We start from the raw sequence: 19703 nt of genomic DNA, 5'->3' as shown, positions 1-19703 counted from the left end.
ATCCTTAGTGGATGTGACTAGACTAAGATGGATTAAGCCCCAAGTAGAGCAGCCAGGCCATTATTCTCTGGTAACTGGAAGCTCAAGAGTGGAGCGAAAGAACTAAACAATTTTTCTTGATTTCCCTCCGCTTTTTTTCCATTTTTTCTTTCGCTGAACAGCCACCCATTTTTTGCCTTCGGTTGCTGGCTTTGTTTGTGTCTTCGAGCATTAGAAAATAATATTTTATTCGCTTCACTTACAATTTTTCTTGTAGTGCTTGCGCTTGACTGCATCTGCCTCTCCTTCTTCTACTTCTGCTTCTTCTTCTGACATCGGTGGAAGTTGCAAACCGGAAACGCCGCCATATTGCTGGAGTTGTTGATGTTGAAAAATGTTACATGCCAGAAATTGCTGGTTACCCACATGGAAATTACGTTGCATGTTTCATTGAGGAAGCCCAGTCACCATTCACCATTTACCATTCACCCAACAAAGTGCAGCTGTTAGCTATTGGCTGGCACTTTCTACACGACTTCAAAAAGCATTTATCGTCTGGCATTTCAGCTCGCTGTTGCCAATATGCAGCCATGCATTGCAGCTACTAACATTTTTTTGGGATGACATGGCGTATACGTGACATGTGTCATGCGACGCAAATTAACAAAACTATCTCTGTGCATTGGCCACCTTTAAGCTACATTTCTTTAGAATGGTTTTCCTCTTAATATTTGCAAATGTGAATTCACAAAAATTTAAGTTCTTTATTGTAACACTAATCAAAATATCTTGGAATTTGTGTAAAAAATATAACAAAATATGAGAAATAGGTATTCCCTTTAATCTGCAGTCCCAGTACTTCACTAAATCTTAATATTTTATTTATAAATATATTTGAGTATTTTTTAAAATAATCACGCTGGAAAATGTAAAGTAATTCCACGAATTACGTGCACCTGGGCGAAGCAAAACGAATTCGACTAATCCGCATACCGGCGAAAGAATTTGCAGCCGGGGCAAACATTTCGATCACATGTAGCCCTCATTTTGCAAATGATTTTGTTGGGCCGCATAGCTCGGTTAGTTGTAAACCTTTTTGCATTTAATTTTCCAACTATGCATTCAGGCAAAAATGCGCAATATGCGCGTGAACGCAGGCCTCACACACACACACACACACACACGAGAGCCAACTCACACACTCTCATTTCGTGGTGTAAGCCAAACAAAAATCAATTTTATTTGAATTTAACAATTTAACCGTAAAACCACAGCAAGCATTTTAAACGCATTTTTAATAGACTCAAATATGTGTTGCATAAAACGCGAATCGCAGGAACCGCCAACCGGAAGGGGCGGCTGCCAGCGGAAGGGGCGTGGACCTCTGGCTGGCCACGCATCGATACTTTCGCCATTTTGTTTTATTTGTTACAAAATTTGCGCATTTACAAAGTGGCCTTAAAATATCGTTTGTTTTCCTCTTCCTGGCATCAGAAGCTGCAGTCCTGTTTTTGCCGCTTTTCCGCCACACACACACACACACACACGCACACAGTCTTCTCTTTTATTTTGCTGGTGAAAAATTAGTTTTTCCAAACACACATACACACACATAGATGTTTGCACATTGTCTGCATACTTTCGGCGCTGGCACAAAGTCGCGTGCCTTTTTGTTTGCCATCCTGTACGCGAACAGCAAATATTTGTGCAATAAAAAGCACCCACCTACGCACTCAAACTAAGCGGCTTCCATCGGCAGCTTAATAAGCGATTCGTCTGTGGTGCCCACTGGAACTATGTACTCGTATGTGTGTGGATAGTGGGTAAACACTCCATAAATAGGACAGCCAGTTCGTATTTTCAGACTAAACTAAACACTGAATTAATAATAAACCAATAATTAGCAGCTACGAATATGTGGGCAAAAAGCATTAGTTCAAAGCTTAGCTTCAATGGTAAATAGATGAAAATAAATCCTACCTCTCAGTAATTTTATATCATATAAACTTAATATTTATATTCACTGATAATACTGTTCTCCCTATTCAGATTAATATGTGCTTTCCCACTTTATGTTTACAATTTTCTATTTACTCCTATGTTTTCCATTTAATATGAGTTTTTGCTTAGTTTGTTTAAGCTGACATGAATATTAAGCCATGTATTGGTTAACATTTTTCGTAAGCCCATTTCCCAGGGACCTTTTGCCAGGGGAAAGGAACCAGTGACATCCACATCCAACTGCAAACAATCGCATTGGCCACACATGTTGCTCGACCCGAAGCCATAACGCCAACTGACCATGAAATGAAAGTGCATAAAGTACTTCTATGGCGCTGTTTCTGCTGACAATTGCACGTTGTGCGGTCGAATAGAATGGAAAACAATCGAGCCAAAGCAACGAAAAAGTACTGAAGGATAGGATGGGCCTTGGATTCTGTGTAGCCAGGACAACCTGGGCAGTCCTTGTGTGTTTGGGATGCGATATCAAAAGCTGTAACTATGGTTCACTTCCCCACTGCCACGTGCACCCATCACCATACCCAAATCCACACTCCCATCCGCATTTTTTGTAGCTGGGTAGATGACGAACCCCAAGCTCGCCGTCTGTCCTGACAATTTCAACATAAATTTCGTCAATTTTTACTTGCGACAACTACGCCGGAACGCTGGGGAAACATCTGTCGCCGCTTGCAGTTCAATGGAAACATATTGGCAGTCGGGTCGGACTCTGCGTCACTTCTATATAAATACTATACTATATAGTATGGGAATGGGATCCGGAGCAGCAGAAGAAGACCATGTCAGCACCACGGGAGGCACGGGAGGCTATCGACGCTTTTAATTCCAGTCTAAGCCTGTTTTCTGTACAGGGTTTCTTTTAAATGATACATTTGGCTCGATACTACTACAACTTTTCATGAAAAAAGCAGAAATTTGCTGTAAGAGTTTTCGAAGCCATGTATCTTGTACCTATAATTGTTTTAAGCGGCTTTGGTTATACATATGTGGTTAGAAAGCAGATGCAAGATACACTATTTATTCTATCAATATGTTGTCTAATCACCCTGTTTCGCCCCGTAACGAGCACACTTAATATGTAGCTCAAGTAGCGGCCCAGGAGGACAGGACGATCCCAAAGAAAAGGCAGGAAAGGCAGGATACGGCAATCTAAGAAAATGCTACAAGCTTACACACTGACACTTTGACTTCTGGCTGCGCAGCCCCGGACTTCTGTGCCATTTCCATTTTCTACGTGCCAGCAGGTGTGTGGCGGCCAGTCCTTCGTCCTTCATCCTTCGTCCTTTGTCCTTCGTCCTTCGTCCTCCGTCCTTGGCCCCTGGCCCAGATAGCCAGGCAGTTGGCAGGACGTTCAGCACGATGGGGATTAGATTTGGGTTGAGGATGAGGGCGAGGATAACAGAGGTACTGGAACTGAAACTGGCACTGGCAGTGGCGTCACGTGGTCACAACATAAAAACGTGATGAAATTTCACAAAAATAAAAGCTCTCACCCATACGGTTCCTGGCCGACAAACGACTCACGACCCCGGAGTGACAACCAGAATGGCCAATAGCACATGGAGAAATTACTACCTTGAATTCAGTAATATGGTACCAAACAAATCTTTATAAGAAAGTGGATGGTAGAGAAAGTACAACTACTTTTAGGGCAGCAATATAGTTTTAAAGTTTATGTTTAAGTTAACATCAAAAAAGTCTTGGAAATTGTTAGGATCATATTTTCATTTAAAGCTAGTTTCTCTCTGTGCACTGGGCTATCGAATGGGGGCGAGGTCTCGGCTTTTACGACCTGGGCTATGCGATTGCTTGACACGGCTAAATGCCCGTAGTGGCGTAAATAAGTAGTAAAAAATTTATAGGATTTGCGTTTTTGGGGCTCGGCCAACAGCTCCAACAGTTGCAGACGCACAACACGAGCTGGGGCAATTAATAAAAAAGAATCGCGGACATCACTTGACTGGGGAGCCTGAGAGGCACATTGCTTGGAGCTGCACAACCGCGACATGATAAACAATTAGAAATGTCACTTGGGCGGAGGGCAGGGGGAAGGAGAAGGGGAAGAAGACTATATACAGCTAAAAACCATAATAACGTAAGCTGGAAATCCACGACCCATAAGCGCAGCTCATAAAAAGCCAAAGGCAACAAACAAAATAGCAACACCAAGAGCCAAACAGGCAAACAGGCAAACAGCGAAACTGGAAAAAGGGGAAAAAGTTCTGCGTGCGGGTTGGTCCATTTTTATAATCGCATTTTTATGATTAAGACGCATTTTATGGGATTTTAACTGCTATTATTCTCGCTTTTAACTGTCACAATAAAGTCAAACTTAAAGACAGCAAAAGCTGCAGCACACAGACTTCCATTGTTTATGCGGCCCATCTAAAGACCCTCGTCCCCTGAATCTTGGATCCCTTGAATCCGCTTTTTCCCCCAGAATAAATGCCTTAAATCCGGGGAAGGCACTGAAAGTTGAAAAGAATAAAAGCTGCATAAAGAAGGCGATTCATCTTGGTGGAGCAAAGTTTGTTATGCAGATTTCAAAAGAGGTTTTCGTCGCGAATTGCGCCTGGTGTGATTAAATTATGCCCCCCGCATATTGAATCAAGTACTGACCTCAGGAAAATAATATCAATGGCGAACTTAGTCTGCAATTGACTCATAAAAAAAATCATGATGAAAATTCACAATAAAAATAATAGAAATTGATGAATTAAGAGCCTATAAGTTAGGTATTTCAAAAAGATAAGTAACGATAATAAGTATCTCATTAAAGTAATGTTACTTACTAAGTAATGTTAAACAAATACCTAACTCACAGCTTTAAGTTTCATACAGAAAGATATATGTAGGTTTATTCTTTTTTACTTCCAAGATGCGAGCATAGTCACCTTTAAATTTTGTTTAAAATGTAATAAGTGAGTTTGATAACACAAGTCTGGAGTGAAGTAAGTACCCGCAATTAATGCTTTTATGAAAGGACCGTTTTATCTGCTCCGGTCGAAGCCCAAATGGTAAATAAATATTGTTGTAAAAATTGATGTGCACTTCGCTGCTGACTGCTACACATTAAAGTTAACGGCTGGCCAGTTAAAAGGAAATCCGACGACGGAATGGCCCAAATGGCCGGCGACTCCGTCAAAATGCTGCGATATGAACTCTTTTTTAATGAGGTGCTAAAAATGCAGTTATTGTTATGACAGCAAGGAGGCCATTCGACGACCGCACAGCTCGAAATCAGTCAGAGTCAGGACATTAAAGGAAACTTTTTTGGAAAAGGGATGCGAATCCCACGCGGGACCGTTTAAGTTGTCTTTAAAGATCGATTTGTAAATTGTTAAATGATTGTCGGCTAAATGCGCGTGGCTAATGCCTTTGGCTGGAACAACCCTCTGCTTTTCCCGACCTTGTTTTTCCATTGCCATCCTTTTCGCCCTTATCCCTTTTTATTCCGCTCAGTTGGCAAGGGTTGTTTGGAATCGTGAGCCTGGGTTTTCGCATCGCATTCCAAGCATTTTCTTGCAATGCGCTCACATTTTTTCAAACGTTTGCGAGTTTGATTTTCGATATCGCAAGGGGGTTCCCCATTTTTCCATACTATTTTTACTTTTTTACTTACCCGTATTTACAACTCTCGAAGGGAGATTTCTTAAGCTCCTCGAGTCACTCGATGGGAGGAAGCGCTCTTGGCGACCCCAAGTGCTACTCCAAGTCGAAGGGCGGAAGGGCGGAAGTCGGGCATTGAATATTCAAGCGGCGGAGATGGAGATGGAGGTGAGGATGGAGCAGCGCCTTGTTTCATTGGCGGTTTTTATGAAACTTTCTGGCAGCCATTTAGTAAAAATGTTGTCCACTGGCAAATTGAACTGGCCATTTTCGTGGGATTTCATCGTATTCCGTTCCACATTTTTTTTTGGTTCCTTCTCTGACAAACAAAACACTTTGCAGCCGTAGCAGCAGTTGGCAAACAAATTTGAATTTATATTAATTTATTAGCATAGGAAAAGCGCAGCTAAGTGTTAGCCGTAACTGGAATCGCCGCAGTTGACACAAAAAGTTTTAGCCACCGGCGAGGGTATAATGAAAATGAAAAGTAATTCCAGAATTCTTAGCAATGAACTTGCTAATTTGAAATGTAAATTGCCGTGCTAAGCGGTGGCCAATAAAAGAAAGAAATGCCCCAAAAACGGCCAAGCCAAGGCAAATAAATGCACTGGAAAAAAATTGCAGTTGAAACTCAAATCAGCTCCTTGTGCAGACAATAGATACGTAGGTGAATGTAGAAATGTATAAAAAATTATGAAAAAGAAAACAGGACCTGATTTAAACTAGATTTTGCAATGTATGTTGGTAAAGATTATTATCTATAAAACAAATGTTTTAATAAATTTATTTAAAATATTTTTGGAACTTACTTGATATACGTTTTTTACGGAAACCAGACTTTTTATTACTGTTCCTAGCTGCACTAATGAATTTTCTTTTTGTGATTGCTTGACGAAATGGACGACTTTCTGCACATTTATTAATACACGCATTTCTCACGTCGGATTTGCATGAAGTGGGATCTTAGAGAACCCAAAGCAGCGACTTCATTTTGCGTTTTAAGTGGTCCCCAAAAATATGCAGCACTTGTGTGAAATATGCGCCACAAAGCCAAAAGTGCCAGCTAGCTATGCAAAATTATGCTAATGCCAGGTGGGTATCCTCCGATCCTTGCTGCTTTCCCCCTGGCTGCTGAATCCTGGCTGCTGAATCCTGAAGCTGCGGGGGCATTTGGCCAAATGTCAACCGTTTTGGCAACAGCATGCAGTTAGCAATAGAGAAACGACCCCCAGGTGCAAACACCACGAACTTTAACACGCCCATTTGCACTTTAAAGCCCTGTCCGCAGTCACACCCCCCAACATTTTTCTCGGGCATTTCCCAACTCCTGTTCCTGCTCCTGCCACTGCTCATTTCCCATTTTCCAAGCTCCAAGCGAAGCTGTGCTCACTCATAAAATGTGCATTAAACACACGCAGCTCGGCAACTCGGCAGCTCGAAACTGTTGCCGGCTTGGCCAAATCCAAAGGATTTAGTTACGCCACAGGAGGCGGTTACTTCATGCGCCATCTTTGCATACAGAAGCCCAGCGAACCGTTGGAGCGTCTAACCAGTTGTACACCCATCCTCTCATCCATCCACCTACTCACCCATCTCCACCCACTGGCACACACACACACACACACACTCGGTGGCAACCTTTGCGCCCCAGCTGGTAACATCAATGGCTTTTTCATCCATCAAACATGGCGTCAAACGTCACGGGCTGCGAGCGCAAAAAGGCGAGCTATTGTCGTCTAATACCGCAGCGACAGCCCGGCATCCCGGCATCCCAACATCCCAACATCCCAGCAACCTCATGGCGCTCGCCCAGCAGACGTATCCCCGAACTCCGAACTCCGAACTCTGCACCGCGATGCCAGGACTGTGAAACCCCCAACCGAAACCCAGTCAACCCAGCCCAACCAAACCGTAACTCCGGTTCCAAGCTCCCGGCGGACCGCACCCCATGCATCACATCACATCACTTCCGCTGCCTGCTGGCACTGCCGCTGGCTGCACACACTGAGAAAAATCACTGTTTAATTACCATTTTAAGTAGAGCTCACAATAATTACTAAACAAGACAATCCCTGAATCGATAGTATATTTTTTATAGAATTCCTTGCATTTTTATATTTAACATGCAAGATTATTAAAAATCACTACATAATAAAAATTTCTTACATTTTTATATTTAACATGCCAGATTATTAGATATCACTACTTAATAAAAATATAAGAAAAAAGCTATGTAACGAAAAACCATCTCTAATAAATCCCTGTTCCTTATAATCTTTATTTAATATGTTTATGACTGTGTATAAGTACTATATATAGAATATATGTATATATACAAGATGTAATCTTTATCGCACTACTTAACATTTTATTAATTTATCACTATTCTTATAATCTCTTAGAATAAGTTAACTCTTATTCTGTAATATTTTTATAGTAATATTAGTTACTGTCACTATTTTTGCGAGTGTACGCAATGGGTGCGGCTGCCACCGCCGTGGGCCACATAATCTTGCCAGCTTAATGTGTGCTGATGACTTGCTGAGCCTCGAAGATGGAGATGCGAATGGGCGGAGTGGAGCGGAGGAGTGGAGGAGCAGGGCGGCAATGGATGGAGCAGGATCTATGGCCGAGGTCGGTCTGTGGCGGTGCACTGTGCTGCTCCGAAAGTGCTGACTCGGATTTTGTGCCTGGCCGGATTTGCTCTGTGGCCCGAGGTGGGGGAATGTTTCTCTGCCACCCATTCCTTTTGCCTTTCCAGTTGGCTCAGCATGTTGCTGGCGTCTAAATACATGGACACACACCAACACACACACACTGGCACACACACAGAGGCACACTTGCATAAGCATTCATATAATGCTTGTAATATTTGCGCTTAGCCTTTGGGGGATTCGTTTTGGCCCCCAAAAGCGGGCTACACATACACTCGCCGCCCCATCATGAGGCTGTCCGGTGTGGGTTTGCTTTTTTGCTCCAAGTGTCCTTGGGGCCTTCAGTCGAGTTCAAAATGTTTATTTTGTTGTCCTTAGGTTAGTCGTTTGCTCATTTTGCGCCCTGCCATTCTGCCATTTTGCCATTTTGCCGTTTTGCCAGCTTGTTTGCAGAAATGTTCGCTCGCATGTTGCCAGCTAAATGTGGATGTGCACTGCTTTTGCCAACTTGCTGCTGTGTCTGTGTGTGTGTGGTGTGTTTAGTGTGTGTGTGTGTGTGTGTGAGTGTGTGCTATTTGATTGGAACTGTTTGCATTTGGCGCTGTTTACATTTCTCAGGAATATCTAGCCCGTGCCTCTGGTAAATATCCTTGATCCATTTGCAAACAGTAGCTAGCAGTCCAATTCGCCCTTTAAAGTTTCCTCTCGCATCAAGTGAGTCCTGAGTTGAACTCGTGCTCTTATTTGTTGGCTGCAGCTTGAGATTGCCTTGTGCGGAATTCAAGAAGAGCTATAGGTATTTTTTCTTAAAATATATGCACGAAAAATAAGAAATATATATCTACTCAGTCTTTAACTATAAAGCAAAACTAATCGTTTTTGTGTAAAACCTGCTAATAGAATTTCACAGATTTACTGGAGTTTGTTTTTTTAATATTAGTTATTAATAAGTATTATTAAGTATACAATTTAAAATGATAGTTGTTTTATTATTAAAAGAATTATTTCTTTTTTAAGTAATTGTACAAAGCCAACTTGTCATCCAAATATTTCTATTTAAACCCTGGTTTCTTAAGTAGTTCGTTGTAATTCTTTGCTCTTGAGTTTTCTAAAGTTCACGAAATTTAAAAACGCATAACTCCACCCATCTGAATGCAGATTTAGCACAATCCGCAGCCAGGACATAAATCGCCTTTAAGTGTCCATATCCCCCAGAATCACTTCTTGCGATGGAGCACAATGCAAAACGGCGCAATCAGCAAACAGTTTTGAGCTCAAAAAAGATTTGAATGTCCGTCATACTCATAGCCATAGTCGTGGCCAAATGCCGTGTAATATGAAAAGAGTGAGCCACATAAAAGGAGCAAGCACAATGCTGACGCCTCATTCTGATTCAGATTCTGATTCAGATCCTGATTCCGGCATGGGATGGCCAAGGAGCTGATGCGGATGGTGATGGTGATGGTGATGCCATCCTGACGATGATGAGCACGACGCAGAGCGCAAAACGATGATGCACAAATCCTTTAAGAGCGGATTTGGAATTTCAGCGAGCTGTGTTGGTGGGTGCGGGCTTCCTGGGCTGCAGAACTAGGAGCTGGGAGCTGGGAGCTGGCACACAAAGATGAGGCTTAGTCGGAGTGGGCAGCACTGGGGGTGTCCGTGTGGCAAGCGTGGCAATTGTGGCAATATAAGAATGGGGCGACAGGCTTTAAAGTATTGTGAAATGGATGCCATCCAAGATCCGTATAAGCCGCCCGCTGCGAGCCAGCGGGACATCATTGCGACTTGGTTGCGAGTCAGTCCATGTTGCCGATATGAGGTCTGATATGAGGTCTGATATGATGAGATGAGGTCTCCAGCGCCTCAAAAGGAAGTGTTGTATTTGTAGTGCCGCAAACTATTTGTTTTAACCCGCTGTGCGGCGCTGCAAGCGAAATGCTTGCCAATCCCCAATCTGCCGGGCTATCTGCCATTCGTAATGGTTATTGGAAACGCAGCCGAAAATGGCCATCAAATATTGACTTTGTCTGGCTGGGTTGGCAATGCTATTTGCCATTTGGTAATTCTGGTGCACGGAGAAAAAGCGGCAGTCTTAAAAGATATTTAGAATATTATATTGAAAAGCAATGTTTTTTTTCAGTTCTTGATGGCTAAAATAAAGTCAAATGCGCGTTTTGTATCATTAATATCGCATTCACATCACTCATTATTTTTATAAATTATACATACTAATTTGTAATAATTTTGCTCTTTGTTTTTGTATATTCATTAAACTCTCTACTATATAAAATACGTAAAGTAGAGTACCATAGACTGATTTTGGCACAGTGTGCTGACGACAATAACCCCAGCAACTTTCCCCATTTCTTTCACTGCCAGCCATGAACTTTTATTGTGCCAGAGGTAAATTGTGTTATTTATTTTTTAGGCCTGTCGCCAGCCACACAGTAATGGCAACAGTGTCGCCAGCGGCGCAGAGTCCTTGGTCCTGGCTCCTCCTTTCTGCGTTCCGGTCAACGCATAATTCAGCGTTACTTTGTTGCCACGAGGCCGCACGGCCACCCACAACCACCCACAACCACCACCCACTGAGCATACAGCATACGGCATCCACAATCCGCATCCACATCCCTTTTGGCCCAAACGGCCAACAAAAAATCGCAACAATTTGTAATGCCAAATATTTTATTCATTCTGCGTTTGCCGAGCCGCCTCCTTGGGCCATATAAATAAATACATATTTGTGCATTTACTTATTTATTTTGGCCCTGTCGCTCCGATTGGCTCAACAGGTCAGATCCTGAGCTGCGGGTGGTGCTATCCCCAGGACATGTGAGGACATTTATGGCCAGGCTCTTCCTGCATACAAATGCAGCCGGGAAAAGCGGAAAAGTCGGCGCGCTGAAATTTATCACGCCATTAGTGGCGCACAGTTTACCGGAAAATATGCACAATTTGTTCACGTCAATTGCGTGTAAGCTTTTGGTTAAATAAATTAAATCTGCATTTCCAGATCCTGAATTAAATCGCTATTTATTTATAAATATAATTTCTGCTTTAGTGCAGTTTAATATCTGCAAATTGGTGTTTGCTAAGTACTAAGTAAATGTTTGGTTTTGGCTAGTTTTAATATGGTTATTAATTTAGATGTCCCCATTTGTTGATTAAAACTAAAAGCAACTTATTGCAATTTAAGTTATAAAATGCATGCCTTGATTTTTAATACAGACTAATATTATTGGATACTTAGCTGAAGAGCATTTCATTATTATAGTTATGAGAAGATTGTACTATTACAATTTGGGTGTGCTAATTATGGAACTGCTCCCCAGATTGGCCCTCAGCTGCGAGATTTACGAGCTGCGAGCTGATGACTAAAATAGCGAGTGCCACTGCAGTTGGGACTTCATAAACGCATCGGCACGGTGGCAATTCGAACATAATGAACTCAAAGCGGGGGCGTCGGGTCATTTGTCTATTATGGCGCATTGATTAGCGCCTGACCCCCATTTCGCAGTTCACACTTGCGGGTCGGGATCGCCCCACCCCGCCGACAAATGCACGCAATGCCGCACATGTCGTGTTTAATTAACCCCGAACAATTTCAGTTTCCGCTGCACGCCGCCAAATTCCCCCCGCCAACCAACACTCACACACACACACATGCACTTTGGCTGCACACACACACACACACTAATGCAAAAGGCACGCGCATAATATCCATACATACATATGTGTAGTTTGTGCCCTCTGACCCCCATTGTTCAGCCAATTCATACGGATCCCTCGCAACTGGCCCCCATATCGGAATGCCGTCGGAAACACAGTGACCCAAATTAATCCTTGTCATTAGCAGTGGGGCCAACTGCAAGTGTCGAGTGGCATGCGATCTCAAGGCTTCTGACAGGCGATGACATCGGGATTTCTGGATGGATGGAGGAATGGTTGGAGGCAGTGGCTCCTCTAGCAAAGCCGCCCTTGAATTTCCATGTCTAGGCTCCGCGTAGACAAAGTGCCAAAAGTTGGAAAGCCATCGTGAGATGGAACTGCAGGAGGGAGGGAATTTTACTTCAAAATTTCTAAATCACAGCATATTTCATATACAAATACAATAATTTAGTCCTCATCATTAGTTGCTTACATGTGTATATTGCAAAAGTTCCATAGAATAATATATTATTAGCATTGACAAGACCTTTACTAATACAAATAGTTATCGTTTTAATTGGCAACTAGATACATATCAATAATCAAAGTATGCATATTCCAGCTAACAGAGTTTAATTGCCACAGAAATGAAAAATTATTTTGAATGTCAATGGAAATTATAACAAATATAACATTTTAATTTCAAAATAGAGAACACAGATTTTGATTTTATAAAATAAAAATGAGTTTACAATTTCTAGCCTAAGCTTATGTATTTAAGTAACAAATAGTTTTCGGTACCATAATTTAATGGAATTAAGTTATACAAACGCCAACATTTATTTCAGAAAAAACAACATATAACTTTATATAAAAGAGAAACAATAAAAGAAGCACCCAACTCAAAAGCCGCAGGATCAAGCATTTAATGTAGCTCCATTGTCCTTTAAATTCCCCGCACATCCCCGTGCTTCGTGTACTGATTATGAATCGCAAAGATTACCGCACATAATTATTATCATCGTCGGAGTTGGGAAAGTGGGCTGGGAAAGTGGGCGGAAAAGGCGAAAGGTGACTGGCTGGCAGTTAAATGGTCCGCCCGCCCGCACACTAATTGTGAGTAACACGTTCGCGTTTACGAAACTTTTCTGGGAAAATTCGTCGGAAAAGAGGCCAAGAGCCAGGAGTTTCGGCCAGACAAGTCCTCATCTCGCCAACTGGCAACTGGGAACTGGAAACTGGGTACTGGGTACTGGCAACTCTGCTGAACTGGGAAGCTAGACATGCAGTCAGCCGGCAAAGTGCTTAGACATTAAAGTTTTCAGCGCCCTGGCTTAATAGACCAGAAAATTCATTTCGGCCAAGTTTAAAGGGCCACTGGCCCCTCATTAACAGCTAACAGCTAACTAGCTCGGGTCCGAAATTCTCCTGGACATTGGGCCCAAAAGCTTAATTAAAGCGGTGGGATTGGTCTTTAAGCTTAGTCCTTTTTATGGCGTTCGAAAATCAATAAATTTAAAATGTACAAGCCACTGCGGAAAAAGGGAATAAAATCCTAGCCAGCTTACACACACACACACACATACACGGTGAAAATAAAAATAAGAAAAGTGGGCAACAAAATTCCAGCCATTGAGGGAGAGTCCTGTTCTTTTTTTGGTTTTTTTGTTTTTCGGGGGATGTTGTTGCTGAGGCGACAAAACCAGCCAGCAAGAAATCGCCGGGCCAAACATCCTTTTGTCAATACAAAATACGTACGTACAACAAAACAAATAAAAGTGCCCACTAGCAAAGACAAAGACAAAAGTCAAAAGTCAAAAGTGCAAAATGAAAAATCAAACAACAGCAAAACACAAAAAGCCAAAACAACTCAGAAGCGCCACCCGGATTCGAAAACGGATGAGATGGTATAGTATGATGGTATGGTATGGTATGATATGGGGGTTCCGATCGACGCATGCGCCAAAAGCTGGCGAATCTCACGGAAGCTGGGGAAAGGCAAATGGCTGGCTCTCAATGGTTTCGCAACGGGGATGGAGCCAAAAAGGATATGGGAGCGCAGGATGTGCCGTAAAATGGCGCACACACATAGATTTCTCCTTCGGAATGGAGAGAATTTCCTATCTCGGCAGCAGATGCTTGTGCATTTGGCGAAAGAAGAGCAAATGATTTTTAACAAATTTCATTAACATCAGAGGTCCGTAATCATTCAAGCATCGCGTTTCGTAACAGGGCCAGGTCAGAAGTCCGATACTGGCCGCCCCAAAACAACAGTTGCCAACTGCATTTCGAGTCCCAAAATGGGTCCTTGGGCATCCTGAAAGCCGTGCTCGCAAAATGTGCCAAGATACGCAGGAAAATCGCGTGAAAAGCCCTGAGAAAATTACATAAATGTCTGTGAACGTGATTGTATAGTTTTTCCATTCCGCACTGAACGATTCCAAAATGATCGACGAACATCATCCCATGCAGATCGGAATGTGTAAGTATGGCCAAACCCAAGGAATAAAAAGTAGGAGTCGATTCCAAAAACCGACGGCTTTTCACGTCCAATGTTCCCAACTCCGTCGGCATTTTTTTTAATAGTTCATTTTCAATATTGTTCCTTTTTTGAAGGAAAATAGGTATTTTTAAGCAGAAGAGTGAATTTATTTCAATTACTGTTGCTCAACAACATTAGGCAGTTCATAACATAGTTTAAAGTTTGGCATAAAGTGTTGTCAAATTTTTATTATAAAAATGATTTACCTACCGTTGCACATTTTCAAAACGTTAAAAGCGGATTTTATTCATATGATACAGTGATTTGGATTTATAAGCTTGCTATTCTTTATTTTCATTCTATATAAAGTATTCAGTTTAATAGGCGTTAATATAACATAAATGAATTAAAAGCAGTATAAGTAAGTTTTCCACATTTATTTTTGCGAAATTAGTTCCCACACAAGCTGAGTAATTGTTATACGATTTCAGTAAAGAATTGTCTTTTAAATTTCTCTGTTAAATTTCACTTTACACAACACAAATCCCAAGTTTAAACATTGCAAGTAAACACTGCTGTCTTCAAAGAAAGAAAGATATTTGGCACCAAAAGTGGCAAGAATGCATATGAACGACTGCACAAAGGCCCACTTCAATTCGACTGGCTGAAAGCCAATGAAAATTACAACATATTTTCCAGAGCAAAGCAAATTTTGACTTCTGTCAGAGATTAGGCCAAAACAAAGCATTTGCGCTGCGATTGCTGGCACAACAAAACGGCAATGGCACCATAACTCTATTGTCTACGCAAATCCGATTAAATAAAGCGCTGTCAGTTGCTGCCGAGCGAACTGCTGGCAACTGACAGCGGATTCGGAGGCAGCACACAGCATCCTGGCATCGCAGCCTGGCATCCTGGCAGCCTCGCATCCTCGCAAGGATTTCCAAGGGTTTCCGCTCACCCACTCACCCATTTACCCATCGACTGTCGACTGCCAACATATGCCGCCAGCAGCCAGCCGGCAGCCGCCGAAGCCGAAACCGAAACCGAAATCCTGATCCCCGCCAGCCTCAACCTCCGCCTATTTGCTAAGCCCGAGCATATTTTCCGTAAGGGTGGAAATGCGCCAGCTAAATGCCCTCGGTTAGCCCCTGGATTCATTGAAATACGTTTATAATCTACATAGTTATGAGCACTGCAAGGGGTGGCAGTGCCAGCCCGCCCCTCGATTTCCACTGCACATTAGAATCTAATTAGAGCGCGGGCAAGTGGCAGGACGAAGGACTATCAATGTCGGCTTTACACTTGTCGTTCCAAATCCTCGAGCTGTGCTCTCTGACATGTCCGGCAAACATGTTGGCATATATTTTCGAATGTCAAATGGCCATGACAAAGCACTAAAAGTGTAACAGGTGCGGTTGTCGAGCGGATTATTCCGCTGCACATCTTAGGAAACAGCTCCCCGCAGCTCCGAGTGTCACAAGTTAATGTCCATCGGGGTGTGGAGATCAGGACCTTGGAAACGGGTAAAACACTGCTGGAGTCTTAGGTTGCCATGAGTTGGTAGAAAATGGAAGAGTTTATTGCGCCAAAACAGCCCACGAACCTAGTCAATTAGTCAGCAAATATAAATAAAGGTGCTCATTCAAAATATAATCTTACAAATGTGAATACCAAAAGTTACAAAGAAATCCTGATACGAAGTTCATAGTTCAAGTTATAGATATTTTTTTCAATAGAGCAATGTTTTATAGTTTCTCAAAACAACAAACTCTGATATTAAGGAGTTTTTCTATAAATCAGACAAATAGTTTATTTAAAGTAATCTAGAATGCTTAATTGTACAATACAATTTGAAGTCACAAAAATATTGACAGACTACTTTATAAATCGTTTAATTGGTTGACAAAACACTGTAGGATTCCCAATTTCGCATTTATTTTTTGCATAGTTTTTCTACATTCAAATGGCAATTAAATGCAGTCCAATTAAATGCACTCAGAACTGCAATCGACTAATTTCGCATTTATTTACGATTTGCCATTTGGCTGAATAAAATAAGTGCAAGCTGAGTAAAGCAATTCACGTCAATCTCTGCAGGAGGTGTAGCAAAATTGTTAATGTAAACGATGGCTGGAATACTTTAACATTCTGGGCATATTTCTGGCATAAATTGGCATACCAGATATTATTTTTGCAAACATTTAATGAAATTACTCACACATTTAAATCACTCAAATGCGGAATGACAAACACACAACACACACGCATATGAAAAGCACACGAGTGAAAAGCCAGGGAAAAACGAAACAAAATGAACGTCATGCACACAGACAGGAGGACAAAAGCTGGAAGCTGGAAACAAATTACGTTGAAATTTCAGCAATTTGCCATAAATTGAGACAACAAGGCACAAAAAGCCAAACCAGTCCAGAGCACCGCAAATGCACAGTAATTTTTTGCCACCAAACACCAAACAATCGCACACACGCATCGGTTACGCATACGCCACGTTGGTCGTATTTTTTACATGCCACATTTCGCATGGCATTTCGAGGAATTTCGAGTGCAGTCGCACACTCGCACTCGCACACACACACACTCACCCACTCCCTTTTTCGTTGGCGCAAAAGTCATTTCAATAATTGCAAAACCACAAATTTACTACAACTCGAAACGGTTATGGTCACAGTGCGAGGCAGATGGACAATGGTCCTGCCCGCAAAAACGAGAACCCTTTTTATTCCCAATGCCCATGGCCATGCCATGCTCTATAGTTGTAAATTGAGGTGGCTCTCGGCCACATTGAAAATAAAAATAACTGAAATGTTTCTCATTTGCATGTGCCTTTGGGCGGATCGGACGCGGTTTGTGTGCTGGACCAACAACAACGACAAACGACACGACCGCAAAACCAAAATAGTTCCGATGGACATAAAGTGTCAACAGCAGCAACTGGGAGCCGGCCAACTGCCGCAAACTGGGGGCCTCAATCAACTGCTGTTGAACGGAAATGAACGCATGTTAACAACACCAACGACAGCAGCAACATCGGTGGCCGTGGCAGTGGCAACCGGAAGGAGTACGGGTGCCAAAGCCGGAGTAGCCCACAATGACAAAATGGCGTCAGTCAGCAGAAATGTCAACGGAAGTTGCAGCAACCACAACATCAGCAGCAACAGCAACAGCAGCAACAGCAGCACCCACAGCAGCAACATGCCCATAAACAAGCAAGCGATGGGCATGGGTTCGGGCACAGGAACAGGCACAGGAACAGGACATGGGCCAGGACCACCCAACCATGCCCACTGCAACCGCATCACTTTGGGCGAGTGCAGCCTCAATGGAATGGACGGCTTTGCCACGCCGGCAGCACCTCCATCGGCATCCAACACACCGCAAGCGCCTCTCGGAATGGCCTCCAACTCGAACTCCAATTCCGGCATGGCCATGGGCATGGGCATGGAGCTGGGCATGGCGATGGCTCCGCCGCAGTTGAGTCAGTGCGCCCACTGCTGCCAGCCCATTTGCGATCGCTACATCATGCGCGTGGTGGAGAACTCCTTCCACGAGGGCTGCCTCAAGTGCACCGCCTGCTCGCTGCACCTGGTCCACTCCTGCTACGCGAGGGAGGGCAAGCTCTACTGCCGCGTCGACTACGAGAGGTGAGTCCTCCTGATTACTCTGAACCCTGTCATGGGGGGCACTTCAAAGAGTCAACTTTGCGTGCGTTGCATTTACCTTACAAGGGTGGTTAAGTGGTTACATTCCCACAAGAACAGCATAATAACTTGTATAGATTCATTTTCCTTGTTGCACTTGTTGTTGCACTTACAATATAATACTTTTCCCGATGTTTAGTATTTAAAAACCAATAAATAGCACTCTAATTCACTTTTCATTCGCCACAGACTCTACATCCGCAATCATTGCCTTGGCTGTGGCCTCAAAATCGCCGCCGATGAGCTGGTGATGCGATGCCACGAGAACGTCTTCCATCTGAAGTGCTTCGCCTGCGTGGTGTGTGGAGCTCTGCTGAAGAAGGGGGAGCAGTATGTGGTCAAGCAGGGACAGCTCTTCTGCCGCTTCGACTACGAGAAGGAGGTGGAGATGCTACAGGGATACGGTGAGTAACATCCTCATTTAAATTGACTACACAATGATAATCATATGAATGCGTAGATTTCTATGGCGATGAGCTTTTTCCGCCCAAATTGGATGGACGAAGAGGACCCAAGCGACCAAGAACCATTCTAAACACGCAGCAAAGACGAGCCTTTAAAGCCTCTTTCGAAGTCTCACCGAAACCTTGTCGGAAAGTGAGAGAGAATCTGGCCAAGGACACCGGATTAAGCCTGAGGATTGTGCAGGTGAGTTTGAAAGGATATTAGTCATTATGCTATTAAAACGCACCTCTTATTCCCAGGTTTGGTTTCAGAACCAACGAGCCAAGGTCAAGAAGATACAGAAGAAGGCCAAGCAGGAGCCGCCCAGCAAGGGAGCCAGTGACTCGCAGGACTCGCAGGAATCGCTGGACAGCAGTCTGGCCACCAAGATCAAGGACGAGGCGCACAGCGACAGTGAGTCGCAGCTGGAGTCGCCGTACTCGACGACCTCCGAAGGACTGACCCGGATGCGATGCACCATCAAGGACGAACAGGAGCAAGTGCCCTTCAACTGCATGGAGACCAATAAAGGTGGGTTGTGCCCCTTGGTGTTTCTTTCGTATCAAGGAATATACATAGCAATTTACAGAGAACTGCAACAAGAACAGCGAGCCCATACTGAACACCATTCTGGGTCTGAGCTACGCCACCTTTCAGCAGCTAATGGGCCCCTTTGCCCAGACGCCCATGATCAATCCGATCGACCGACTGTATAGCATGCAGAGCTCCTACTTCCGGCCGGAGGAGCTGCAGTCCTACGGCGAATGCGGCGTCAAGGACTCCATGGATCACTAGGACTAGTCCGGCCGGTGCGGAGGCCATCGAATTTTAAGCCCAAATCAAAATTAGACCTTGTAAAATAAAAGAATGTTAATGTGCTAGCAATCGAACTTAAACACCCCGCTCCTGCAAAGCAGATTTACGCCCTTTCCTCCCCCTTGCTAGCTGCACCACTTGCGCAATCACCCCACCGTCCAGGATGGTGGTGCATCCCACATGGGTGGCTCTGCAGGTGCAGCCTCGAAATTAGTTCCGCTCGGTTGACAGGCACAAAGCATTTGCCACAGCAGTCGCAACCCCAGTGAATCCGGTCACTGGGACTGCACGCCTGGGAATGGGCGTAAAATGCCGATTCGTCAT

At 43.4% G+C, this 19703-nt stretch overlaps 1 protein-coding gene across 1 annotated transcript; it reads left to right on the top strand.

The window, feature by feature from the left end:
- Positions 1–14097: 14097 nt before the first annotated feature.
- Positions 14098–19459, top strand: LOC6533870 (LIM homeobox transcription factor 1-beta). Its single transcript, XM_002094534.3, has 6 exons — positions 14098–14397; positions 17321–18062; positions 18309–18523; positions 18580–18767; positions 18824–19094; positions 19153–19459. Exons 1-6 carry the CDS (start codon positions 14361–14363, stop codon positions 19356–19358), a joined length of 1659 nt encoding a protein of 552 aa, XP_002094570.3. The 5' UTR covers positions 14098–14360; the 3' UTR covers positions 19359–19459.
- The last annotated feature ends 244 nt before the right edge of the window (positions 19460–19703 follow it).

Source organism: Drosophila yakuba, chromosome 3L (genome assembly GCF_016746365.2).
Source record: "Drosophila yakuba strain Tai18E2 chromosome 3L, Prin_Dyak_Tai18E2_2.1, whole genome shotgun sequence".
Taxonomy (NCBI): Eukaryota; Metazoa; Arthropoda; class Insecta; order Diptera; family Drosophilidae; genus Drosophila; species Drosophila yakuba.
This window is presented reverse-complemented; position numbering and strand designations above follow the sequence as displayed.

Coding starts and splice junctions, on each gene's coding strand:
- LOC6533870 (XM_002094534.3), top strand. CDS start 14,361: ATGATCGACGAACATCATCCCATGCAGATCGGAATGT. Junction 18,063..18,308: donor TGCCGCGTCGACTACGAGAG/GTGAGTCCTCCT, acceptor CATTCGCCACAG/ACTCTACATCCGCAATCATT. Junction 18,768..18,823: donor TAAGCCTGAGGATTGTGCAG/GTGAGTTTGAAA, acceptor TCTTATTCCCAG/GTTTGGTTTCAGAACCAACG.